The 27,887-nt window shown below is 40.8% G+C and overlaps 1 protein-coding gene across 3 annotated transcripts in view; it reads right to left on the bottom strand.

The window, feature by feature from the left end:
- The window catches only part of GRM5 (glutamate metabotropic receptor 5), a 295,278-nt gene that overhangs the window by 9,472 nt on the left and 257,919 nt on the right, over nt 1-27,887 (bottom strand). For 2 of the 3 annotated variants that reach the window (XM_075708134.1, XM_075708140.1), the window contains exons 7-8: nt 17,958-18,897; nt 616-711 (exon numbers count right to left, since the gene is read on the bottom strand). In XM_075708134.1, coding sequence (XP_075564249.1) covers nt 616-711; nt 17,958-18,897 — 1,036 coding nt within the window. The remainder of the gene's footprint in view (nt 1-615; nt 712-17,957; nt 18,898-27,887) is intronic. The other variant, XM_075708149.1, reaches the window with a different exon arrangement.

Genomic DNA, 27,887 nt, shown 5'->3' with positions numbered 1-27,887 from the left:
CCAAAACAAAATTGGAAGTAAATACCTAAATTAAATGAAATGGAGAAAGTTGTGAAAAAAGTGTTCTGAACTCTATTTAAAATGAGTTTGAAACCTTTCCTTAAAACCACTGTAAATCTCAACACTTTCCCACAAGATATTGTGGGAACCAACATATTGAAAACATTTTCACCAATCAGTTTTTCTCTGCTCTTTTTAAAAGCTCTTTTGATTAGACCTAATGTAACCCCTAACAAGTAGTGGGGCTACCATTCCAGAGGGGTTCTGGAGCTGCTTACTCCAAGTTTGAATGCTGTCTCTCTTCATCGGCTCTACTGGATTAATGAGTCAGGTGTAAGTTTTCTCCTCCCCAAAGCACCATATGACGACAACATCACACAGGACACGTGGTTCGGATCACTCAAATGAACATGGTGCAGGGTTTTTTTGGCGGTCAGATGGAACATAGAAATCAGCAGTGGCCATGTGTTTTCTTTTTTCTTTTTATTTTCTAAACAGACTATATGGGATGCACAGGAATTACAGACAGAGGATCTGGCCTGGCATTGTCCCAGGGCTGCTCCTCTTGTTCACAGACATATCACACTGCCCTAAGGCCACTTGCTGTTTGCTTACCTGGTCATTGTAGCTCTCCCACCATTCCCCATACTCCCTTTTGGGGTGAAACACTCTATTTCCGACTTGTGCGGGGCCAGTCTCCTGCCTTTGTACCTAATAAATCACGACAACAACAGGAGCAAACAGAAAGAAGTGATTGTGTGCTCAGCTTTCTGTGACAGCTGCTGTGCAAAGGGCCATGCACACGAATGCTACTGCGGCAGTGACAGGGTATAGTGCAAAGCAGCCATGGGAGAGGTGGAATAGCTGCATAAAACCCCAGACCTGTGCTAAAGCAAACAGAGCTATGCAGGAGAGGTGGTCACCATTTTCTTTTTTTAATATATATCATATAGGAGAGGAGGAGCTAAAAAATTCTACAGAATAGATAACATGCTAACCTTTTGCCTTTAATACTTTTTGGAGTTAGACCAAAAATGTTTGGCTAAACAGTTTAAGGGAAACAACACTTAAATTAAGGATCAGTGAGAAGTCAGCTGGTGGCCACCTTCTCAATCCTACCTTAATCTTTTTCTCTGATCCTCCATCTCTGTAACACTTGACTTGTTCCTCTGCTTGTCAAAGCAACCACCAGTGTAGTTGATTGCTTGGATAAACTTTGGGTGGGACCACAGCTCATGTCGTGAATGGGCCTTTTTCTCTCCATTAGCAATAGAAGGAGGCTAGATGACTTGCTGAGATGTAGACATAAAGTCAAGTGAAATCAATCCCAATCCTAGAGCCCAGTGCAGTACTATAAATGTTTTAAATACCATACATTGCACTTGGATGAAAAAGTCACTTGGATAAAGAGTTTAATACTTGAGGATCTCATTAATCCCTGGATAGGGTACCAGGATAAGACCTGGTCATCATTTACTCTCTGAAGCACTTAATTGGGATGTGAGCATTGAAGAGGTCTTATGCTGGATCTCTTACCAGTGGTGAATTTCACCCTAATTGTACAAATTCTTGTGCTACGTGTTGAAACACCTATTTAAATGCTTTAATAAAATCTGGACAAAATGCCTGAAGATGTCTTCTCAAAGAGTTTGTGATATCCCATTCCCATGTGCTATGAGGTGCATTGTGGGTATTTAACACACTTGCGTGGGGAAGCCTGTACATTTTAACACTGCTAACATTACAGAATAAATGATTTATTTATTGCTTGTCCATTAACCTGATCTAGATATCAAAAGGTGCCTTGAAGAGATCAACCCTGTAAAAGAGAAATAATCTGAGTACACACAAAGTCAGGCTAACTTTGGATTCAGTTGTAGTAGATCCCCAGAGGCAGTGCATATTGCATAAATAACTGAGGAAGAAGCTTGGTGAATCTGAGAGTGAACTAGAGACAGTAAAATGAGGTGTGCTCAGTGCAGAGAAGTCCTTTCATTTACAAATTATAACCTTACTGAAAGGAGGAACAACAGAAGCTCTGCGGACTGGCTACGAAGGTTTTAAGGCAATCCAGAGTGTGGTATATGCAGTGCTCCGAGATAGGCATGAAGCTCACGCAGGACACATACATATTAAATGGAAGTTGATTCCTAGAGCAGAGGAAAAATTGGAGGGGCTTAGAGAGTAGATAAATTCACTGAAAAATACAAAGGAATTCAAGCTGGATCATACAAATTCAGTTAGGGTAGCCAGAGAGAAAGAGGAAAGAGAAAAGTGTGTAGAAACTGGACAGGAATAAACGGAAATAAAGTTGGGGTGAAGGTGTTAGACATCAGAGAAAGTAGAGTTTAGGAAGAAGGAAGAAGGAAAGAAGGAGGAAAGAAGGAAACACAGTTACATTTAGACCTGGTAACCAAAAGAGGTACTCTGTGCCCAACAAGACAGAAAGAGAAAAAGTCAAGAATAAGAGAAGGAATTTGGAGACTCTAAATGCGCACAGTAAACTGAATACTAAAAAGTAGTCAACAGAAGGAAACGAAGGGCAAGTGTCCTTGGTAACTCCATTGAAAAGAATCCATGGTTAGGATGCGTGTGACCCAGGCAAAGAAAACCCCCAAATTCCCCATTCCCCAGTCATTACCATAAATTTCACTGCAATGAAAATCAGCAGAATGGATCTTGGAGAGACTGATATGAATCTTTCAAGTTTTCCCATCCACTGAAGAGCAAATTACATCAGAAATAGTATAAGGTCACAGAAAGTCTCAAAGTCTTGAACCATAATACCTCTTCCACTGCCTCTTCAGTGCTAAATATCCACGTACTTATGAAAACAGTGACCAAACTCTAATCAACCCTCCTAGTGTGGAAAGTGCATCTAAACAGTGCATGAAAGCTTCAGAGCTATTTGGGTGACCATTCTGGAAAGGCACACCAGAGGTTCTGAGTAAAAAGGACTTTCAGTTTTCAGAGCAGATAAAGGACATGATTTTGCCTCAGAATGTCTTGCATTAAAAAAATGTCCCCTTTCTGGTTGTTAAAACAAAGGATTGCTTTAAAAGATTTAATCTGAGGAGAGAAAAAACCCACAAACATTTCTTTGCAGCTGTCATAACAAATGCTAATATGAAAATCAATTTGGTATTTCAGCTGGTGTATGGAGGAGGCACAAAACACTACAGCGTGAGCAGTATTTGCAATAATAGATTTATCAGGGTCAGTTACAAGACTATGTATTGGTTAGAAAAGAGAGAGAAGACTTTGCATCTGTGCAGAAAGGCAGCTATTAAATTCTGTTGAAAAGTTTAAAAGATTTTGGGTCATTTTTAGTCTTTCTTTGGGGTTTTTGGTGTGGCACTGTGGGCTGTGTAATTATTTTTTTGCACAGGGGTGAGTTGTCTTAAGAACAAATGTTTAATCATATATACTAATATGTGTTGATCAGTGACAGGAAATTTGGGAAGTAATTCCCAGTAATTCAGTCACTGTGGTGCTTGTCCATTTCCCGAATACTTTGTCACATCACTTTCTCTTACACAGCAGTGCTCTGCATTCTCCAGGGGGGATCAGTAGAGAGAAAGAAATTTACTCCTGGGCTGAGAGAAACCATGTCTGTACTGCCTTGGCTTTTAGTGAACTCAGTGTACATGTGATACATGGCAGGAAACACCAGCATGACTGCTTGGGTTTGAAGGACTGTTAGACCATTTCCTTGCCTTCTTCACCTTGCAAAAAAGCTCGCCTTGTAGACTAAAATTAATGGATGCTATGGGAAATAAAGGGGGAATATGGGACTCACCATCCTGAATAAGACAAATAGTCATCCACTACAATGCTGTTGAAACCAGTTTTTGATCTCTTAATCCCTACTTTTTTATTCCCAGTGAAGGTGTGGGCCCCTGTACTGACAAGAGGTGACAGTCTTTAGAGATAGTCTTTATTAGACTACGCCTACACTTTAGAACCAGGTGCTGGTATCCTAGTGGTCCTGACTTCATGGCGCTCATGGCCCCTCCTGCCCCTGCTCTCTCCTGGTTTCCATGCAACAAGTCTTGGATGCCTTGACCAGCAGTCCATTCCATATGGTCGTATATCTCCTATCTGGAGGACGTTGGTGGGCCAGACCTAGAAGATGTGCTATAGCCCACATTTCTGTATAGTTTGGTCAAAGACTTAGTCAAATCCTTGAAAAATAGTCTATGAGTAGAATGCTGGTAGTAGTACACAGATTCTGTTAAAATGTCCACACTACACCAGTTGAGAAATACTACCCAAAAGACAAGTGCTTGCAAGAGCAAAAAGTAGTTGTTTTAGATAATTTGTTCTCTGGAAAAAAAAAAAAAAACCACCAAAACCAAACCAAAAACAAAACCCAGCCATTAGAAACTGGCTTTTACTCTTAGACGTAAGATTTTTTTCTCTTTCCTTTTCCAGTAAAAAGTAAAAAAATTAACTAACTAAAATTAATCCATACTTCAAATGCAATCTCATACTACTGTGCAGAAATGTTATTAATTATTGAGCACCGAATGTGTGCTTGGCACTGTTAAGACCCAGAGGAAGAGAGTAGCTCTAACCAACAGGCTTTTTCTACTTCAAGGTGGGAATAATGGCCTGATGAAACTGTACCTTGCAAAGGTGAAAAAAGTGGTGTTTCCACAGGAACACTTAAGAGGAGAGAGGTTGTAGAGCCAAATCTCATTGTAGGGTAATGGCTAATTGTGCACTGGGGACTTAAGTTCAGCATTGCAGTGACTAATTCCTAAGGGCCTTGTTAATTAACAGGATTCCAGTTTTTGGTCTGACATACTGAAAAGGGTTTTAAGTGTCTAAAGCTCTTTCTGAATCAAGCTTTTACCCACAAATTAACAATAAACAAAGCAGGTAATACGTATCATTTCAACGCCAAATGTCTCATTTTGTCTATTTTGGAATGAACCTGAAGCGAGACTTTTTGAAAGCCCTGAAAGGTGAAATTAATGGAGGAGAGGAGAGGAGAGGAGAGGAGAGGAGAGGAGAGGAGAGGAGAGGAGAGGAGAGGAGAGGAGAGGAGAGGAGAGGAGAGGAGAGGAGAGGAGAGGAGAGGAGAGGAGAGGAGAGGAGAGGAGAGGAGAGGAGAGGAGAGGAGAGAGGATTCAGAAAGCATTACAGTATATTGATGAAATATTGTCTCTTTGCTTTCTGTCACTTTTACAGAGCATTTTCAATGTGCTTATGCCTGGAACTTGAACAGGTTGCTGAAAGTTACAAAGCCATCCACCTTTCCAGACCCAGTTATCTATTTTAATTGTGAGATCTTACGTACAAGTAGTATTTTTCACCTGCAATATTACTTGGTCTTGATATTAAGAAATGATGAAGAACTTGCATTTCATAGCAGCAGAGTTAAGGCTGGCCTTTAGACTAAGTAAGACAATATGTGTATGAAGATTTCTGCATAATGGTAAAGAATCAAATATGGAAAATATTTAGTGTTGTTACTGTAGGGGCTGCTTTGAACTACAAACATACTATGTTCTTGAAAATCAGTTCTGTGAGATTGGTCATGCTATCTTAACATTGCATCACATTGCACTGAATACTTTTAAAGGGGTCTCAGCTTATTGTGTGATATTTTCCCATTTATATAATGGCTAAAATAATTTATATATCATGAAGCATGGCACTTTTTGTTCCTTTAAAAAAAATCAACATATAAACATTGTTTGCTTAATAGCACAATTCCAGCAAGCAAAATTACTTTGAAGCCAAACTCACAATTTTTTTTCAAGTGTAGCATAATCTTTTCCTCTTTTTTACAGCTTATTCTAATTAAGCAATCATATGTAATTCCAGCTGGTGAATTAAAATGACATTTTTGATGGAATGAAATACAAAGCATTATACTAGCTCAAGGGGTTAGACCTATAGCAAAATATTACCAGTACTACCATAAAATATACCAGAACGGAGGGTCCAATATGCTGGGTGGACCCTCCTCATAGGGAAGCCTGTTCCCTGCCAGGAGCCCAGGTCAGAGATACCACCAGGAGACTTCCCAGCCTGGTACGGCCCTTGGACTACTACCCCTTACTGCTCTTCCATGTGGGTGGTGATGAAGTTGCAGTGCACAGCCCAAGGGTGATTAAAAGAGACCTCAGGGCCTTGGGACGCTTAGTGAGTAGATCAGGGGCACAGGTCATCTTTTCCTCCCTCGTTCCAGCTGTGGGAGGTGACATTGGTAGGAACAGGCGGATCCAATCTCTTAACACATGGCTCCGAGGCTAGTGCCACCGTCACAACTTTGGGTTCTTCAACAATGGGACGGCCTACATGGCACCAGGCTTGCTGGCGACAAATGGAAGCCACCTTTCTCAAAGGGGAAAGAGGGTCTTTGCACAGGAGCTTGTGGGGCTCATTGACAGGGCTTTCAACTAGATGTGAAGGGGGAGGGGGAACGTACCAGGTTTGCCTGTGACAAGCTGTGGGATGGTACGCAATGGTTAGAGGGACAGGGTGCTACTGTGAACCCTCAACCTGTTGCCCAGAGGCATGATGAGGACGCTGCAGCACAGCTGAAGTCTGGCAGAGATGAGCCGGGGGTTCCTGAGATAGAGCTCACAAGGAAACCTTCGTGAAACACCCCGAGGGAAACAAGGGATGTTCCACTAAGAAGGTGACACGGCCAACAGCCCAGATGAAATGCCTCTACACAAATGCACGCAGCATGGGGAACAAACAGGAGGAGCTGGAAGCTGCTGTGCTGCTAGACAGCTATGACCAGATTGCCATAACTGAAACCTGGTGGGGCGAATCCCATGACTGGAGTGTGGCTATTGATGGCTACAGGCTCTTCAGAAGGGACAGGTGAGGAAGGAGGGGCAGAGGCGTTGCCCTCTATGTAAAGAAATCAAGACAGTGTGAAGAGCTGTCCCTGAAGAATAGCCACAAGCAGGTCAAAAGCTTATGGGTAAGAGTCAGAGACAGAGGCAACAAAGGGAACCTTGTGGTTGGTGTCTACTACAGGCCGCCTGATCAAGGGGAGCCTGCTGATGAAGCCTTCTTCCTCCAGCTCCGGGAGGCTTCGCACTTGCAGACTCTTGTCCTGCTGGGGGACTTCAACCACCCCGACATTTGCTGGAAAAGCAACAAGGCAAGCTGTAGCCAATCCAGGAGATTCCTGGAATGCATAGACGACAACTTCCTAAGCCAGGTAATAGACACCCTTACCCAAGGGGATGCGATACTGGATCTGATGGTCACCAATGCAACTGAGCTCATCAGTGATGTCAAGACTGGAGGCAGCTTGGGCTGCAGTGATCATGCGTTGGTGGAGTTCATGCTCCTGAGGGACATGGGAAAAGCAAGGAGTACAGTCAGGACCCTAAATTTTAGGAAAGCAAACTTCCAGCTCTTCAAGGAGTCAGTCAGAAGGACCCCCTGGGAGACAGTCCGCAAGGACAGGGGAATGGAACAGAGTTGGCAGATCTTTAAGGACACATTCCATAGAGCACAAGAGCTATCAGTCCCCAAGTGTAAAAAATCAGGCAAGGAAGGGAAGAGACCAGCATGGCTGAGTTGAGACCTGCAGGTCAAACTAAGGAGTAAGAGGGAACTGCACAGGCAGTGGAAGCAGGGACAGGTGTCCTGGGAAGAGTACAGGGAAGCGGCCCGGTTGTGTAGGGAGGAGGTCAGGAAGGCCAAGTCGAGGATGGAGCTGAATTTGGCAAGGGACGTAAAGAATAACAAGAAGGGCTTCTACAGGTATATCAACCAGAAAAGGAAGGTTAAATAAAGCCTACCCCCCTTGATGAACAAGAAAGGCGAACTTGTATCTAAGGACGAGGAGAAGGCGGAGGTACTCAACAACTTGTTTGCCTCGGTCTTCACCGGCAACCTCTCTCCTCACCCCTCCTGAATTGATGGACCACAAGATGGGGAGCAGGGGGGTAAAGCCCCTCCCACTGTAAGGGAAGATCAGGTTTGAGACCACCTAAAGAACCTGAATGTACACAAGTCTATGGGACCTGATGAGATGCATCCCAGAGTCCTGAGGGAATTGGCTGATGTAGTTGCCAAGCCACTCTCCATGATATTTGAAAAGTCATGACAGTCCAGTGAAGTCCCTGCTGACTGGAAAAAGGGGAATGTTGTGCCCATTTTTAAAAAGGGAAGAAAGGAGGACCCTGGGAACTACCGACCTGTCAGCCTCACCTCTGTGCCTGGGAAGATCATGGAACAGATCCTCCTAGAAGCTATGCTCAAGCACATGGAGGACAGGGAGGTGATTCGAGACAGCCGGCATGGATTGACCAAGGGCAAGTCCTGCCTGACCAACCTTGTGGCTTTCTATGAAGGAGTGACTGCATCAGTGGACAAGGGAAAAGCAATGGATGTCATCTACTTGGATTTCTGTAAAGCCTTTGACACTGTCCCCCACAACATCCTTCTCTCTAAATTGGGGAGATATGGGTTTGATGGGTGAACTGTTCGATGGATAAGGAATTGGTTGGATGGTTGCATCCAGAGGGTCGTGGTCAATGGCTCAATGTCCACATGGAGACCGGTGACAAGTGGAGTCCCTCAGGGGTCCGTACTGGGACCGGTGCTATTTAACATCTTCATCAATGACATAGACAGTGGGATCGAGTGCACCCTCAGCAAGTTTGCAGACGACACCAAGCTGAGTGGTGCGGTTGACACACCAGGAGGATGAGATGTTATCCAGAGGGACCTGGACAAGCTGGAGAGGTGGGCCTGTGTGAACCTCATGAGGTTCAACAAGGCCATGTGCAAGGTCCTGCATCTGGGATGGGGCAACCCCCGATATCAGTACAGGCTGGGGGAAGAAGGGATTGATAGCATCCCTGTGGAGAAGGACTTGGGGATACTGGTGGATGAAAATCTGGACATGAGCCGGCAATGTGCACTTGCAGCCCAGAAAGCCAACCGCATCCTGGGCTGCATCAAAAGAAGCATGGCCAGCAGGTTGAGGGAGGTGATTCTGCCCATCTACTCTGCTCTGGTGAGACCTCACCTGGAGCACTGCGTCCAGCTCTGGGGCCCTCAGCACAGGAAGGACATGGACCTGTTGGAGCGGGTCCAGAGGAGGGCCACCAAAACAATCCGACGGCTGGAGCACCTCTCCTACGAGGCCAGGCTGAGAGAGTTGGGGTTGTTCAGCCTGGGGAAGAGAAGGCTGCGAGGAGACCTTAGTGCGGCCTTTCAGTACTTAAAGGGGGCCTACAGGAAAGATGGGGAGAATCTTTTTAGCAAGGCCTGTTGTGACAGGCCAAGGAATAATGGATTTAAACTAAAGAAGAATAGATTTAGACTAGACATTAGAAAGAAGTTTTTTACAGTTGGGGTGGTGAAGCACTGGCACAGGTTGCCCAGAGAGGTGGTGGAGGCCCCATCCCTGGCAACATTCCAGGTCAGGTTGGACGGGGCTCTGAGCACCCTGATCTGGTTAAAGCTGTCCCTGCTCACTGCAGGGGGTTGGGCTAGATGACCTCTAAAGGTCCCTGCCAACCCAAAGCATTCTATGATTCTATGATTCTATGTTTATTTACCTTCTTCCAGAAAGGGTATTTCTGAAATCTTGGGTAAACTATTATGTAAGATTTTTGTACAGTAGGGTCTTGTTTACACAAGACTTCTTGTTCTACCCATTCTATTCACTATACTGAACTTCTGTGCACTCTTCTTCAGGCAGATATAACTCGAGATGCCACAGGAAGGTCTCATTACTTTATTCATTATTTTCTTCATCATGTTGAAAAGCAAAGCTACGTCTCATTTGGTCTGAAATATTTTAAATGTTAGAAATGCCTCTAGGTTTGTGAAATGGATGGATGGGGGCCTGCTTTGCAACTGAGCATGGCATTGAGTTTAATGTGACATTTTTAAATTTTGCTGACTTGTAAGAAAGAAGTTTCTTTTTTCCAATGCTTTTTATTACTTGGATCTGTTGTGCTATGCTGTATATTTAATATATTAACTCTATTTTGTTTTCCAATGTTTTGCATTTTTAGTGCTTGTTTATTAGATTTTTAACCTTTCTTTTTCTGCTACCTCATTATTGGATAATGGACTGTAAAACAACTTAATTTTTTTTGGCAATGTGTAACTATGTTACAAGTTATCAAATAGCAACAAACCAAATAATCACTGCAATATACAATGCTATAATCAAAACTAGAGCAAATTAAAAGAGAGTTTTGTGTTTATGTATTTTAACAGACACCTGCCTTGAATTTCAGTCACAGTTATTAAAAAACATCTGTAACCAAATGCATTTCTAAGTCAGCTGAAATTCCAGCTCTTCTACCAGTCCACACCAACTATCTGTATTCAAGTACAAATACCATTCTTTATAATTCATACAGATATTTCCATAGCGGCAGACTGGCTCATGTCTTGTTTGGACCTTGGAGGGAGGGTGGATGTCCTAGTCTTTTGTTTGTCAAATTAATTACAATGCCAGTCCATATCAAAGTTTGCTCTGGAAAGAACCAGAAGTTCCTTTGGTAGACAAACCTGTGCTCAGGTCAGATGGTAGTTTGCAACAGGATCTACATCATGCATGCTGATGGACATGAGACCATCTGCATGGCTTGTCTGGGTGCTCTTCAGCATGACTGATAAGGACAATATTGATGTAGTATATGGTGACATTTATTTGTCACAAGAATTTTGGGAGGTGCACTCGAAGATGAAAAAAAAGGTAGGAGGGGTAGATACTGCTGTTAAAAAAATAAAAAACTCCTTCTTTCTTCCCCTAAAAAAATATCAAACCGCTGGGTCCCATCTTCACTCTTACTTCCTTTTCTTTCTTGTAGTACACTGGCAAGACTGCATTTTGCAATATAGAGCATATTTGTGTAACAGTAGGTAGGGAACTCTTTACAACACAATTTAATTTGCACAGTTCAGCTATGATATTTGGTTGAAAATGATGGGGATGCTGTCTTAATATAAATAATTCAAAAAATTAGGCTTGAATACATGTGCTCAGTTAATGCAGCCAAACAATTTATATCAATCAATCAATCAATCAGTATTTCAATTAAATTTAAGTTGAGGGGAAAATTCAAAACAACTACACTAACACTGTACACAGATTAAAAATCATTGTAATCAGGGCATTCAAGAATATCAATTCATTATATAGATCATAGAATCATAGAATGCTTTGGGTTGGAAGGGACCTTCCAACCCAAACATTCCAGATGGAATGTTTTAGCAGCAATTTATCAAAATCTTTCAAACCTTTCACTGAGTTTCATAAAATATTCTTCAGTCATTTCACAATATTTGAAGCTTAATTAATCACAGTATCAAGCTTGTCCAAAAAGACAGCAAGACAATATTATTTAGGGAAAAGCGAAGGACTCAAACTATTCAGTAATCTCTCAATCTAAATTTTTGTAGCATATTAGATTAAAATAGCACCTAATGATCCATTTGAGAACTGATTCATTAATAAATGCAAACTAATCAGTCAAAATGATAATGACTTCCTCTGAAGAGTCAAATATTTTTTCCTGGATGCATCAAAATTCTTTTCTAGCAAGCCTGTGAAGCAGACAAATAATATCTTGTTGTATCACTATAGCTAGATTTGGTGGTTTTAAATAAGAACAATACCCACTGAGACAAACCTTCACCTCACATAAACTGTTACCTGCTCTAATGATGTTACGTCATGTAAGAAGCTTACCCCTCACTTTTTTGCCATCATCTTATAGCACAAAGCCATCTAAGCACTTTCATGCAATTTGTCGTTGAAGGTACCCTTAAAAAACATCTGCAGAAATTAACTTTTTTTTTTGGTACATGATGATTTCTCAGTGACATCTTTTGCCTTATAGTAATCTCTGGTCCTGTTTTTGTGCAGAAATTTCACTTTTCAGCTTCTGCTGGGATTTATTGCACTGAGATAAGCAATGGCTAAAAGCTGGTCAATGCTACAGTTCAAGGATGGTGCAGGTCATTTCTATCATGTAAATTCTTAAGCATTAGTTCTCCTGATTCACTTTCTTCAATAATCTCCTGGTTAGTTCTTCATACACGCACAAGTTTATTTAAATAACTAAAACTCACCAATAAATTATTTGTCTAGTCTGTAAAAATTCAGGATTGCAAATAATGCCCCTTTTTTCTGCAGCTAAATAAAACCAGAATACAATTTAAGGTCATTTAGTATAAAGCTAATAATAAAAGCCTGGTGGATGGGTCACTAGTGGGGTACAAGAGACCCAGGCTCGAATCTCTCCTCTGCCATTGTCTGACATTAGAAATCATTGTTCTTTTCAGGCTAGGAAATAACTCTCTGGCTTTTCCAATCAGTGTTTATTTTATACAGGACAGAATGGCTCCATCAAGCTCCAGTAAAAAAGCAATCCATGCTGGCATATCTGACAGGCTGCTGATATAACTCTGTACGAGAGGCGATACACTGGTCTTGAGCTCAGTATCATGAGGTTACCACCTCTTCTATATTTGGTTTCATGTTTCTATGAGTAAACCAGTGCAACTACCTGCAGAAACTGCAGAACTAATGATTTTTATGGTCTGTGATTGTTATTCTATGGATTGGGAAAGTTGTGTTTTTCCTTGTTTTGCCAGGCAATGGACCTGATAGCGGGTTAGTCTTAGTGTACCATATGACCAGTCAGATCACCAAAAGTATCTCAGACCTTTGGTTGTGAAAATTGTATGAACCTATAACACCTGCCCTGACAAAGTCTGGTAAGTAAAAAGTTTTTACTAATTAGTTTGGAAGGGAAGTATAGTGTTCTTTTATCATCATTCAAAATGTTTCAAAGAAATTATTCAAGCTGCATATAAATGAAGACAAAATTGTCACTTGTACTATAAGAAATGTGTCCCAGTAGAATATGCTGTGGCAGAAACTCACGATTCTTAGGTGGATGTGTGAGCATCTTTGTCTAAGCTGAGTAAGGAAAACCAAAATTAATAGTAATTTATACAATAACAATTCTGTGGTTCACCTGAGGGTGAGTGTTGGTTCACTAGAGCAAGAGATCCCCACTCCTGAATGAAAGCTGTCAGTCCTATCACTTCTGCAGATGTATACAGAGCAATGCCCAGTTCTGCAATCACACAGTGGTAGACAAACTTCTTAAGAGGACAAGATAACACATTAAAAAACAAATGAGTAATTCATTTGCTTTCACAGCCACAGTTTATGTTTAATTATTTAGGAAATATTGCATCATGTAGTAAATCCAGTTGGAATAAAGCATCACTTCCACACAGAGCTATTAAGCTTTAATCTCAGTGAGATTTGTGAGTTGCTGTGGATAAGTGTTTATGATAAGGTGCAGAAATCAATGTACATCTTTTTTCTGTTGTCTATTATTGTGCTGTTCACATCTGTATGGAGGAATTATGCACAATACCACAAACATCTGATGTATCTTGAATACAGCTAACATTATCTGACTTTGCTGGTGATGATTCTTTCCTGTTAAGTGATCATATGTACCTGCATGGGTAACAGACTGAAAGTACTGTTCAGTCCTTTTACTTAAATGAATTGTTACTTTCATCAATCCTAACTCATTTAGAAGATGATATTCTGTCTTGTCTTGTTTCAGGAGAGTGCTTTTGGCTTGTACTCAGCACCTACCAGCTTCTGTCTTTTGAGAACATGGTAGAAGAAACCTAAATGAGTCCTACATCATCACAGGGAGAATGGCCAACTGGCAGTTCAAAAACGGTTTATCTGCCTAATTCCTTTTTTCTGCCTCTCACTGTCACTGCAAAAATAAAGGGGGATGCATATGAACTAAGCCTTTAATCTCCAAGCAGATAGCGTTACCTTGGGATCACAATGGTGTTTTCTGACCTCACTCTTCTTTCAGAGGTTCCCACCTCACTGCCTGAACAGCTCTGCTGTTTGTGTCCAGGTCACAGCTTGATGTATCGAAGGATGCCAGGTTCCTCTTGATTTTCCTATAACATGTTACAGGCTGGAACAGTGTGGAATTTGCTGCTGAAGCAACTGAGGAACCTTGAAGGTAGGTTGGGGACCTCCAGAAGAAGCAGCTGAGGGAAGGAACCACTGTGGGGTCTGCAACCAACAGTGGCAGGATTGGAGAAGAGGAGCATTGGCTGCACTGTCAAGATTTGGGAGCAATTTAAAGGGGAGAGAGAAAAATATTGGTAGGATTTTTAAGACTTGCTTTGTACATATGTGTGAGAGAGACACTGTTTAGGGCTGTTTTTAACACCTTGCTGGGCACTCAGAACAGTTTATTACCTGCTTTAAAGGAAAGCAAACTTGCTTTTCTATGGGTATGTGGAGGGAGATGCATGTGTTTAAAGGGTATATGTAAGCTTGGAAAATGGACCAGCTGTGGTTTGGGCCATTTAAAGACATGTTCCAGAAGAGATAAACACCTACAGTTAAATTACTGTGTGAAAACCAGGGCTAAGATATCAGAAAGGTTAAGAGTAACTTTGGAACATCTGCTCTATCCCTGAGGCCAAGGTAGCATGACAGACCTTTTGGTGTGCAGTCCTGGCTAGAAATATCATAGTAGCAGCTCCTGTGGCAGAAATATACAGTCCTTACCTTACCTGGGATACAGAATTATTTGAGAATGAGGAGAGGATAAATTAGCCCTGTATTTTGGACTCTTGCAAAAGGGCTGCATAACATATGTGATAATAGTTCCTGGGACCTTAAGGTAAGATTTCTCAATTTATTTATGGCCTTCCTAGTCCCTATGAAATTAACTGGTAAGATAACCGGAAGCAGAAGGTCCAGATGCCTTTCTACACAGGTTGTGTGGCTTTGACTCCAGCTATGTAGTGTTCAGCATTCTTCATTGTGGAGTTGCTTCTGATAATGTCTGGTTTGTCAGCCCTACTTTTAAATGAGGGTAGAATATATTTTGGTGAGCACTGCTGAATCACAATAGCCTACATGAAATGGTTTTCATTTCAATAGGTAATGAATAGTTTTACTCTCTCCTTCTACATATTTCAGTATGTGAAGATTCATTCCAACACATATCCACAGCTTGCCTGAGTTTTCTTAATTGAAGAACACCCCATGCAAAAAGTCATTTAGGACTCTAACAGATGCATTGCTTTATTTAGGCAAAAGCAGTCTTGTTATCTGTCATTTTGCAGCTGATGTGAAAGCTCTGAATGGAGCATTGGCATTATCTGTTCGACAATGATTTGATGCAATACTACACTGTGCTATAAATTAGTGTCTAGAAGCAAAATGCTAATGATAGGGGCCCCTCTATGCACTGGTGACTTAAATAGCATGTTTCTTTAAAATTCACAGTGACTCACTCTCTTTTAAATACCCCCCCTCTGAGCTATTTAAATAATGCCATGTAGCTCTAGTCCATATTTCCTTTGATTCTCAATACTTCAGTGTTTACTTGAATAACTATCCAAACAAGCTTTTGAGCATTGTACTGAATAATACCTTGAAACATATTACTTTGTGCAACAAGATTTTTTTAAAAGAAATATTTGCATATTAAGTGAAATGGTCGGACTCTGTTTGCTCATGCTCTACAGTAAGCAGAATTGAAGCTGAAAGTTGTTTTCTGTTCTTTCTTGGAGATGATATCAGACATAGGTGAAATACTAAGCAGCATTGTAAATTTACTCAGCACATTTCAGGACTCTGTTTTGTTTTCTTTCATGCAACCAAATAGGCATTGATTAGAGAGAATTTCCCATGATCGATAGAATCAGTTTGCTCTTGGATTCCCAGACCCTTCAGGCACATACTGACTGAGCACTGCTAAACTCACTGGCACCATCACAGTTTAACCAGCTGAGGATTCAGACACATGCATTTAGTAGTGTTGTCTTTATTGCAGGTTTAAGTGTTGATGAACACTGCTGATGACATGAAAGTTATTCTTCCAGGTTTCAAATGAAATGTTCTAGTTCTTCATATCTAGGTAAATATGTCAATATATCAGTTTTGTGCTGCCTTTTTCATTCCTACACACACATATCGGGCAATGTCAATGCTGTTCAGGATTGAAGACATTTCTAAGACAGTGTTATTGAAAAAGAAGTCATTGTCAATGATGATCTATTACATTCTGCTTATAACTCTCTACCACAGGTGTTATCTGCACATTGAGGGATATAAAGAAATGGAAACAGAGTCCTCAAAAAGAAGAAAATAAACCTTGTCTTTTAGGATATTTAATGGCAGGGTACACTCCTTACTTTTCAGAACAAAACAAAGATTTTAGAGCAATATCTTTCAAAACTGGGCCTTAAAAGATGACAAACAATCCTTCCTAAGCCCAAGTTCTTCTCATCATCTATAACTTTATCTTGTTGAGTAAAAAAGTTGTGAGATGGCAAATGAGCTCTGCAGCAAAAGTAAGGGAAAATAATAATGATCTCAAAGAGGAAGAATGCCCTCCTATTGAGGACATGTTATGAAGAATGTCTCTTTTAGCTGGCCCAGAAGTGGTTATAGGACTTCCTACCTGAACACCTCAGGTCATTCAAGCATACAGACAGAGGTAGTAGAAAATGACATTTCAGGTAACCATCACTTAAACTGATAAAGGCTTTATCATTTTAAAATAGCATCCTACCCTGCACCTGGAAATGAACTGGAAGATACCATCATTAACAGATCATAGGTATAAAGTATCTTGCAATAGACTGGCCATTTCTGTACCAATTCAAAGTCACTGAAAGAGAAGCATTAGTAATAATCTGACAGAAACCAGTCATCACTTTGGCATAATCTGCCCTGCAGCTATTACTAATAAAATCCTCCTTCTAAATTGTGGTTCACACAAAAAAAAAATGGAAGTACATGCCCTTGTTCCATGCCAACTCCAGTTGTGAACAATGGCAAGTCTGGAAATATTCATATCATCAATCCTAACATCCACGTGTGTTTCAGTGAGGAGGAAAATCTAGCTACTTGTCACTTCCAGGCTAGACATATTTAGCAGAGGAATGATAAAACTGTTTCTCTGCACTTTCATACAGGCAGAATTCTTTGTTTATGGCAGCAATTAAATACCCAAATCATCCCCATAGTACCCATATCAAAAGTGAAAGGGGTCAAAAGATGAAAATGAACCACTAGACTGGGTGCACTTCTACATACTCTGTCCATGAAGCAGGATAGTATTTCCACTCCAGAGCTCTCCTTTCTCTTCAGTGTTCATTTTCTTTAATTTTTATACACTGAACATACAAATCTTCATGATCACTGAATTCGAATAATTCCTTGGGAAGAAACAAGAAATATCTTGCAAGGGAGTATCTGTTCAATGGCAGAAAAGGTAGCAAGAGCAGGGCTTGTGAGCACCTGAATTTCATGGATTTAGGAGGATGAATACAGAAAAAGGTATCAAGAAAGGTAAAGAAGAGAAGATAGGTGAGGACAAAAAAGAAAGAAAGCAGGAAGAGATAATACAAGAAAGGAAAATCAAGGGAATAGGAGAGAAAAGTATAACAGAAGAGTCATATGAAACAAATCCTCAGATGCCTGAGAGTGACTGCTCACGATGCCACTTGTGTTTATTACTCCACCTTGATTATGTAGCACTAGCAGACTAGAGGCAAAATACAGACGCTATGCAATTCATTCAAGGGAAAGAGATTGTAAATGGGTGCATTCAGGACAAAGCAATGACTTATATTTCTTGTTCTGCTGTTTTTTTCTCCTAAGATCTTGTTTCCCTCCTTACATTAAGTGTACAGTTGACACAGCCAGTACTTCCAGCCTCGTAATTGTTTGCCCATTGTTCTGTCCCCTGTTTTTACACAGCATATTGACTAAATCAAACTTGAAACTGTTACAGATGTGGGAGAGAGGACTCACTCCTGTCCCAGTGTGGAGGCAAAGGGAATTAGTATATTTCCCTTTTTCCTTCCACTATTAGTAATGGATCATTACTGCTTCCCCACATTCCCACATTAACAAACTTTACCTAAGGGTTTCACCAGATGATCCCCTTCTTTTCCACAGGTTCACCAGGCTGCTTGAGCGGCTTGCAGCTGAAGATGACTTTCCATCCCCTACGTGCATGCGGACCACAGTTGATGTAGTGAATGCACTGCGTACGTTCCTTTCAGGCTTAGCAAGGATGATATAGACCTTGGGCACAAACATACATCCGAGGGCCACCGTGGCACTCAGACTCACTGAGAAACACATGGTGATTATCTTGTAGTTGCTTCCAAAATATATTGGCACAAAAGCCAGCCAAATGATGCAAGTGGTATACATTGTAAAAGCAATATACTTCGCTTCATTGAAATTAGCTGGGACGTTTCTTGTCTTAAATGCATAAAAGGTGCAACTCAAAATTAATAAACCATTATATCCAAGGGGAGTTACAACACCCAAGTTGGTGGTGTTACAAATCAGGTAGACCTCTCGGATGCTTGGGTAATCATGCATTATATCTGGTGGCTCCATTATAAAGAGGGCAACAATTATGCCTAATTGTATACATATCAAGATAAATGCAATAACCAGTTGGGCACAGGCACTCATGAACCTAGGTTTCTTTGTACAAATTTTCTTCTTGCTGCCAGCCAGGATTCTTGCAATGCGGTTGGTTTTAGTTACTAAAGCAGAATAACTCATAGCTGGGGAGAGGCCGATGCCAATTCGTTGAAGATAACAGTAAATCTGTTGAGGTTTTGCGATGAGACAGAAAGTGCACAAGTAACCCAGGCAGATGCCGGCTAGAATGATGTAGCAAAGTTCTCGGCTGGATGATTTGACCACTGGAGTATCACGGTACATTATGAATATAGCTGTAACAAACAAGGTGGCCAGCAGACCCAGACATGCAAAAACAACTGCTGCAATTGGTTCAGGATCACCCCATCTGAGATACTGGACTGGGATGAGGTCACAACCTACAGAAAAAGAAAAAAAGAAGGTAAGCTGAAGTATGTAGGAGTGAGATTCTTTAATGATGTAGTTACAGATTTTCCTGATATTTCTCTTCTTCTTCAGAAAGGTGCTATTATAATGAGTATAGGCTAAGATTATGCTAATATAACAGCACAATAAATACTTTTCAATGACAGCTTATTTCAGCAATAGTTTATCTGGAGTATAACATGATGACTGAAAAAATGGCTAAGCTGATTAAGATAAGTCACCTTTCTTCACAGTGGAATTTTCCTTTTAAATTATTTTAAATATAGTAATTTATGAACACATATCAGAATCAAGTTGCATTAACTCAGTGCAAAGTGCTTCAGAGTTTTCTGTGTACTATACGTACTTAAAGGACCAGATGTCAATCCTACTAATTATATTGTACATTATGAAGGATATTGGTACTTGCTTAATTATTATGGAGAAGAATCTTACAGATTCTAGCTGTCAAGAAAAAGAAAGTGCTTTTTTTCTCAAATATGCTACCTTTTTTCTAGCAAAAATTTTCTAGGATCAGAGTTGCAGATAATAGGTAATTTAAGATGGCACACCCTGCTCACTTCTTTACCTGTCATTCATCCTTTTGAGACTTCTGAGGAATTAAAACTTCATCTAACTTGTGAAATCAAACTGAATTCAATGAATTAGTGTCAAAGCTGAATTAGCAGTGCAACCCATCTAAAGACACTTGTTTTTCAGGCTAGGTATAGGTTTTAATAAGTCATTCTATGTACATGTCATAGGAAGTCAAAGAAGCTTTTCATTCCACAGTGTGCAGGTCAATGGACAGGAGTAAAAGCTGGCAGAAAACTTGTTGCTGGCATCCCTCCTCCATCTCTCTTCTTTTTTGCACTGTAAAGCCTGGATAGAAACAAGGGGAGAGGACCCTGGCGCTCTAGAATACAAATTCCTGACAGTAGTAGACACGCTGGCACTGCCAGCCAGTGCAGGACTGCTGGAAGGAGATGATGGAGTGGAGGAAATGCAACTAAAAGCTTTTATTTCCCCCATACTTGTATTAAGCTTGACTAACCTTGATTGCAAAATCTAAATTACCTCAGAATTTAGGATTGTTGTAATCAGGTAGCTGTCTTCTGGTTAGGTCAGACAGAAGGGTGTCAGCCTGACTTGGGGTGGGTGGTGGCAAGGCACATCACCCGGTGGGGATGAAGCACTGGGTGCTCACATCTGTATTTTCAGCAGTGAGGGTAATTATCACTGCCTGATGGGCATCTGGATGCCAAGCAATCCCAATTAATTAGGCAACCTGGGTCCTCAATGACTTGATGAACAGGAGTAAATGTCGATAGCAGGACTATATTTTGGGAATTTCTACATGCAAGATCTACTCTTTGCCTTTTCCTTTATTTTAAGTGGAGCTTAATTTTTTTCCAAATCTGCCACTGACATTTTTAGTAGTAAAAATAATTTCATAAAATGGTATGGGTAGATATTAAGCTTAGCTCCTGTCTTCTCCCAGTATTTCTGTGTTCTATAGAATCATAGAATCATAGAGTCGTTCAGGTTGGAAAAGACCTTTAAGATCACCCAGTCCAACCATTGACCTAGCACTACCATTCTATATCTCTACACAATTACTATGATCAAAAATATAATACCTAAAATAAGGTGGGATACTCAGTAAATTGTGTGGCAAAAATACAAGGCAGATAGCTCTGTATTCTTGCAGAAAAATTGGAAGGACCCTAAGGTCAACAAGTCTTTGACATTAGTGCAGTTAAAGGATACAAATTTGCAGTCACTCCAGTGTAACAGAATCGTGCTCTTGGTTACTAAATGCAGATTAATTTGCCATCAATATTTTAACTGCTTTGATGTACAAAGCTTTCTGTTGCAATAATACAATTATTACCACGTCCTAATGTAACAAAGACATTTAGATTTTTATGGAACACTCTCACAGCATTAGTTGATGATACCTATTTGACTCTTGTCAGTTTTAAAGGGTTTACTTACTCATTGTGAGGGAGACACTGTATTTCATTCTGTCTTCATCAAAATTAATGTAGCACAGGAATCACATCATTAAAATCAGCATTTTATACCAGTGAGAGAGGTGGAAGAAGGGTGAAAACCAGAAAGCATACTCTGGTGTGTGCAGATAACCCCATGTGGGTTTTTCCCCAAGAAGTTTTATGAGTAAGTGACCTCTAAATCTATTTCTGATTTTACCAACATTTAATTAATGTTTTGGGGCAACAAATTGTTGCCAGCTTCTAATACTACTGTATATTCTTGGTCAGGAAATTCGAAGAGAAAAGGTCTTTATCTGACAGCTGGCCTTTACATGCAAATGACATAGGGGCTGAATTTTGCTCAGTTTCTAATGTTGCAGCAGAGGTGAATCACAACCAAGCATTTCTCATTAGTTTCAGACTATTTCATGCTTTCCTTGCTTTATTACTCTTTTTACATTCTCTTAATACAATAGCTGAGAAAAGAGTTGAAAATTTGTCCCATTTTTCCCCCCATCATTGGGTATACTTTACAAGGAGAATTTTAAACTGTGCAATGATTTATTCCTCAGTTAAGATTTAAGAACTGGATAGTCTTCATAAAGCAATGATTGGTGAAGTTTTCATATAATAGCTTTGCAGCTAATGGTTTCTGACAATGACACTTTGCAGAAAGGGACAACTAGAACAAGTAAAAGAAATATGGGAAAACAGCGCTATGAGTGTTCAGGTTAGGTTGATGGCCAGCTTTATACCAAGGCAAAAGCTGAAACATCGTAACACAAGAAGAACTCACTCCTATCCCCTAAATATGTATATGCGCAATAGTCATTCGGACAAGATCCTGCCCCACAGACCACCTCCTTACACTTCATCAATATCTCCAAGCACCTTGAAAGTCTTGTCTTCTAGCTGGCTCAGAAACTCCAGGTGGAACAGAGCCAGCAGCCTTGTCTTGTGGTCCCTGTAGTGTGCTGAGGTAATCTTTGGCTTGTGGAAAGCCTGTTAGGAGCCAGTCCAATTTGGAGCAGGTGTAGAGTTGTTCTACTCTGTGCTCAAGAGTGCTCTGCTTCTGGGACCCAAGCCCCAGTAAAATTGACATAAAACTACCTCTATGTTCTTCTGGCCAGAAACGTAGGCAGTGAGAGCAAGGTACTAGATACGCATGTGAAGAGCTAGACAAGCACATATGAAAAATCAGAATCCCATTTGACACTCTAGGGAAAGGTTTTCTGAAAGAAGCATGAAAAATCACCAACAAATAACAGATAAAGATGTATAAGGATTTTCTGGGGAAAAAAAGGGTTCTGATATTTTGGAAAAACATCTGTCTACTTCAGGCATGGGCTAAAATGTGCCATAAATAAGGAGCAGAAGCTCTTGAAGGCTTGACCACTGCCATAGGTCTATTAGTATCTTGCACTCTCTCTGTGGAGGTAAACTTGTCACTTATTTCTAATCTTTCATCTTGTGTTAAAATTAGTTCATCTGGGAGAAGAGTTCACAGATATGAAGCACTGTATTATAGTCCATATTTTCTGGGGATTTGATCTTGACACTGTTTTAATTTGTTATTATAGCCTTGACACCTAAAAGACCTTACCATGCCTTCAGCATCCATAAAACTCTCTTAGCTTAACACTGAAAATCCCTTTCATGGTAGGCAATATAAAATATATAATTAAACTAGTTCCAAAGGTAAACATGACAGACTAAGGCTTGTGAATAGGATGCACTCTGGAAAGTGAAGGGAATTCAGTGAAGTCTTTTAAGTCAACATCATGAGCTAAAGCTCACTGAATCTGCACATGGAGACTAAAACTGTCAGAAAATTACTCCTGGTTTAGTAAGTCCTAAATATTTTTCATTGGGGTTTGGACTTCTAGGCAGTGAGTTCAACCTGTTGACAAAAGACTTGGTTTTCTTGGTAACTTTTCACAGACTTTTCCAAGGATAGCAGAAGTCCAAACGCCAAGGCTGAAACATAAACAACAATTTAGCCACATCTTAGTTGTGAATTACTGTCTCCACATAGGATTTAGCACACATTATTCAAAGTGTATTGGTGTTATTCTTCTATGTATTTTATATTAATGCTTCTGAATGTTTCCCTATTTATGATCCCAAAAAGATGGGAGAAGGGATATCTTGATTAGTTATTTGGGTTTTCATGTATGGAGAGCTGAGATGAAAAAATGTAGGAGTCAGAATAAAAATCTAGATGAAGCTGGCAGGGTAGCTTTTATATATATATATATATATATATATATATTCTTTTTTTTTTTTTTTTTTTAACAAAACCCCAACTTGTTACCCAAACTGACAAGGCAAAAGTGAGGATTACACCCTTCAACCCTTCAAAGTCTTGGGTGAGAAATCAGCCCCTTGACCTCCACATGGAATGTGGACCAACTGAAGTGATAGAGGACACCTTTAACATTTCAGTAGTAATGGTAAACAGTGCTATGGTAAACTATTACGGTCACCAGTTCTTTGCCCTGTTCTGGTGGGACCTTTTGTTGTTGTTACAATAACAGGGCATGTGGAGGTGACCATGTGCTGGCTTCTTAGCTGCTGCAGTTCCCAGGCTGGCACATTTACTGAAACCATCAGTAAAGGCAAGTTTGCACAGTCAATGGATGCAGCTGAGGACTGTGCATGTGTTTATCCTGCCACCTCGGCAGGAGCTCAGTTGGTTGCATCTTAAACCATGAAAGCTGAGGCATCTGTAGCTCAGGAGCCTAAGTCCCTGGTAACTCAAATATACTGATTTAGCTGTGCATTGCAGTAAAAGGCAAGGCCATGAATCTTCGAATCATACATTAAAGTTACTCTGTGACCACATGGGGAATGATTCCTTAATTACACAAATGTGCAGAATGACTGGAACAACTGATGAATTGCAGCAATCAGGTCCAGCCTTATGTTAGCTCTAATGTTTTGATTTAACTTTTACTAAAAAATGCTGGCTCTGTGTGTTGTGAATGTTTTGTTCAGAATATGTCATGTTCAGCAAACTTTCCATAATGTAAGGCACAATTACAAGTGGATCCTTCTGGCTTTGTTGGCAAGTTCCCCTTCATTCATCCCAGGAGCCTCCAAGAGCTGTTCGTTTAGCTCAGCATTCTTGAACCAGCTCACTTGAGCCTGAAGTGCTGTGTGGTTCATGGATTGTAAATGGACTGAAAGCTAAAGTCCACACCTTACCTGGAACAAGCAATTGAGGGAAGAAAAGTCCACAAACCCAGCAACAAGGGAGGGGGGAGAAAATGACCGCCAGAGATCCTGGTCATATTATTGCCACCTGAACCCTTAACTCATCCTCATCTGCTTTCTCCAAGAGGCTGTGTGAGTGACTTATGGAAATGGCTACATTTCATTTAGAATAAGAAATAAAAAGGAAAGAGAGATACAGGGCACAGAAAATCAGAGTGAAAATTGGACATTACCTCTGCTGATGTGCATTTATAATGCTAAAAACAACCAGATAAAAATTGTGTCCTTCTTCTACCCTCAGTCTGAATTACAGCCTTACCAATTATGGTCAAAAGCAAGATCCTAGCAATGTTTCAGCAGCAAAATCAATGTCAGCACAGGCTAAATTGTGTTCTGCCTCACGCTCACAGCTGTCAGACAATTGCTGAAATTACCAATGGCTGTAACTTTATTGCAAGCAACAATACAAGAAAGCAGTTTGATGGCAACAAGCATTTACTGGTTGAAAATATTTCAGGTAAGAGATGAATGATTTTTTTTGCTTGGGGTCGGGTGGCAGGATCCAGTCTTATGGGACACCTGAGCCTCAGACCCCTGTGGCTTCTGTCACAGCCTGAATCAGCATGCTGCATGGACAGCTGACCAAGCCCTTGTGGGGATCCACCGAGATCTGATGTCGAGCATCGCCCCTGCCTTTGCCCTCACAGGTGGTTCGCATGAGCCGCGGCTGTGGGCTGTCCCAGATGGTGCCTGGAGCCAAGACACCAGCGGCTTCCAGCGCTGTCTGTTCTCTGCAGCTCTCGCTGACAGTACGAGCAATGGCCTCAGGATGAAGAAGGCAGTCTCCTCACTTCTCAGTGAGGAATCCAGATCAGTACAAGCCAAGCGGGATACAGCATCAGTGTTGTCAGAGCTCTTTGAAATGTCTGTTGTGTCACTTAGAGATGGGGTGCCCTTTTTTCAGTTCTTTCCATTCAAGGGTTGTTTGGATAATCCAGCTCTTATCTGGCACTTTCAGACAGGCAGACAAGATCATGATGCTGCTATCCTGGGTTTACTGCACCTTATTTGGTGAAAGCATTTTTGTAACTATAGTAACAATACATATTTCTGATATTTAGCCTTATCCTTGAATGGCAAGAAAATATTTCAAGAGCTGTAAAATATTTCAGCTCCTATTTTCATGGGAATCCAATTAAGAAAACCAAATAACCAGTGTATTTGGAGTACACAGAGAATGAGAAAAATGTCAATACAGCCTGAAGATAATCCAAGTGTCACTGAAATTAATATCATCTACTTTTCTTGCAGTCCCTGAGGTCACTAGACAAAACTTTGTTTCTGTTATTGTTGTATGCTGTCCCTGAATCACAGAAAGAGAGAATAATTGCCTCTCCCACCTCAAAAATGTCCTTAAACAAAAACTAGTGGTAACTGGACCAAGATGTTCCTACCTCCACTGAAAAAGCTCTGAGATGCTGAACAAAACTTACCTGGCTGTTCCAAGGCACCCTTTTTGAATGCAGAAGGCCATGTCCTCAAAGTCACTTGGGTTTTTGGAGAACCAAAAAGCCATTCTCATCAAGCTACTGAAAAATTCACTTCATTTAGGTTTGGTCTTCAGTGTTAAGAAAATTCCTTCATTTGTATCTAAACATACCTGGCATCTATTTCTCTTCCCTCCATTGTGAATATAATGCAAATAAGGGCTTTGAGGAATAGTGGAGGGGCTGGCGTATACTTCTGGACTTAAACCCATGAGTTTCTCCTGCTCTAATTGAGTATGTTGCTCAGTCACACTGGCCATACTAATGTGTGAAGTGGTGCTGTGATGTATGGATGTTGCTAACACAATGCATGGGGAAGAAGAGGAGCTACAGTAGATTGGAAAGCATGTCTTGATACTAAACCAGGAGGAAGAAAATGACTTGGGGTACATGTTGGGCTGGTACAGATAAATTTGGAGAAAAGGAAGAGAATGACTTTTTTGTCCAAGGGGGAGCCTGGTCCCTGGGGAATATTGTATGCATAAGCAATGAAACTGAAGTTTGTAAGGAAATAAAATATGGGCAGCTAAACATTCCCTTTCTTGCCTCAGCTTCACTTCTAGATGGGGATATTTTCCAGTAACTGATTTAATCAAGAGAAATTCTTCCTCCCAATTGTCTTTCCCACTACCTTTGGACTTCCTGTACCTTTCTGTACTTCAGGACTCCAATGTCTTTTTCTGTTCTGAGAATAACTTCGTTTTCCTACCCATATTGCATCCCTCTGTCTTCTCCCTTCCTGCATCTGAATTCTGATATTCCACAGGTGACTGAAAAAGCATTAATCTCTCTTCCTTTCCGTGAGCAACATCCCTGCCATTACACATTTTATATAGCAAAGTTTGTGGCACAAAACCGATGCTGGTCATTGAGCATAAGAGATGGAGCAGTGTTTTGTTGTGTGAGCCAAGAAAGCATTCAAAAAATGTTTTTATCCAAGTTCAGATCTCTGGCAACAGTGAAGTGCAACTCCTTGTTGAAAGTCTTCTCAGGTGCATGGCTGATATATTTACAGGACTCTCATCTGAAGATAATCATGCAAGGAAGTCTTATTACAATGAGCTTTTTATATGTGTAGCCTCATGGAGATGATGTTACCTAAGACATGGCCTTATCAGGCAGCAAAGTAACATAGACTGCTGCAGTATCAGATGTAGGGACACTTCAAGGAGATTGGTGTATGCTTTATAAAACTGAAGGGAAATTTCCTTGCCAGAATATAAAATACATCTCCCTCTCCTTACCTTTAATTCACATTTATTACTAAATCTTATGTTGTAAGCAAGACTGAGAAGCAGTTTTTACAAGCTGCAAAAGTTGGGACTATAAATATGATCATTAAAAATACAGCTCAATATATTGTATGGATAAACTGGGAATAGATTCTTTAAAATCTGTGTTTGATACAAAGCTAAATAAGACAAGATTCAACCATCATGTGAATAGTAAGTTAGGTGGGGACTACACAGCCGTGAAGCTATGGTGATGGGTGTCCTGTTACCAGGAGTGCAATATTGCAACAGCTCTGCTCATGGAGGACAAGGCGTGGGGGGGTGTGGGTGTGTGTGTGCACCAGTTTCCAAATAGTTCCCACTGCATTTGTGCCTGGCTGAGGAACAAGGGTTAGATCTCCTGAGGAACACTGCTTGTCACTACCTTGTCAAGAGGTTGTTTTGTGTGCATATTGACTTTGGTCCCTATAAAGGCATAAAATGCATGTCTAAAGCCAAATGAATGGTTTGCAAAATGTAGCAGCTCACGTAATACACAAAGCAGTTGGCTTGACTAAAAAGACAGCTACTTTCCTTTAAAACAATGAGAGCTGGATGGGGAATCATTGACTCATCCTACAAGAGCATTTGAGGTGCCACTCAATCCTGCTCTTCCATCCTGAGGGCAAGGTAAGACCTTCAGAGGGTAAACCCTCCCACAAGCCCAGACATGCCTGAGGCATGGAGATCTGCATGCCCTGGGAAGCCAGCTCAAAGCACAGAGCCCAAAGGCCAACCTGGTGGCTGTTTGCTCCACTTTGTCTTGCATATCATGCATACAGCCTAATTACTCAAACTTCACCAGGTCAGTGGGTAGTTCCCACCACTGGTGTTTCAAAAGTGGGTCTTCTGTTGGTCTGATGAGGCACTTGGAGCAAGTTCCCTCCTAACTGACTTGTAGCAGCTCCTTTTCCAGATAATCTACACAGGGTAAAACCTTAGGTGCTCACTG

The sequence above is a fragment of the Pelecanus crispus genome, chromosome 1, assembly GCF_030463565.1.
Source record: "Pelecanus crispus isolate bPelCri1 chromosome 1, bPelCri1.pri, whole genome shotgun sequence".
Taxonomy (NCBI): Eukaryota; Metazoa; Chordata; class Aves; order Pelecaniformes; family Pelecanidae; genus Pelecanus; species Pelecanus crispus.
The sequence above is the reverse complement of the archived record's forward strand: the minus strand, read 5'-3'. Positions and strand labels throughout refer to the sequence as shown.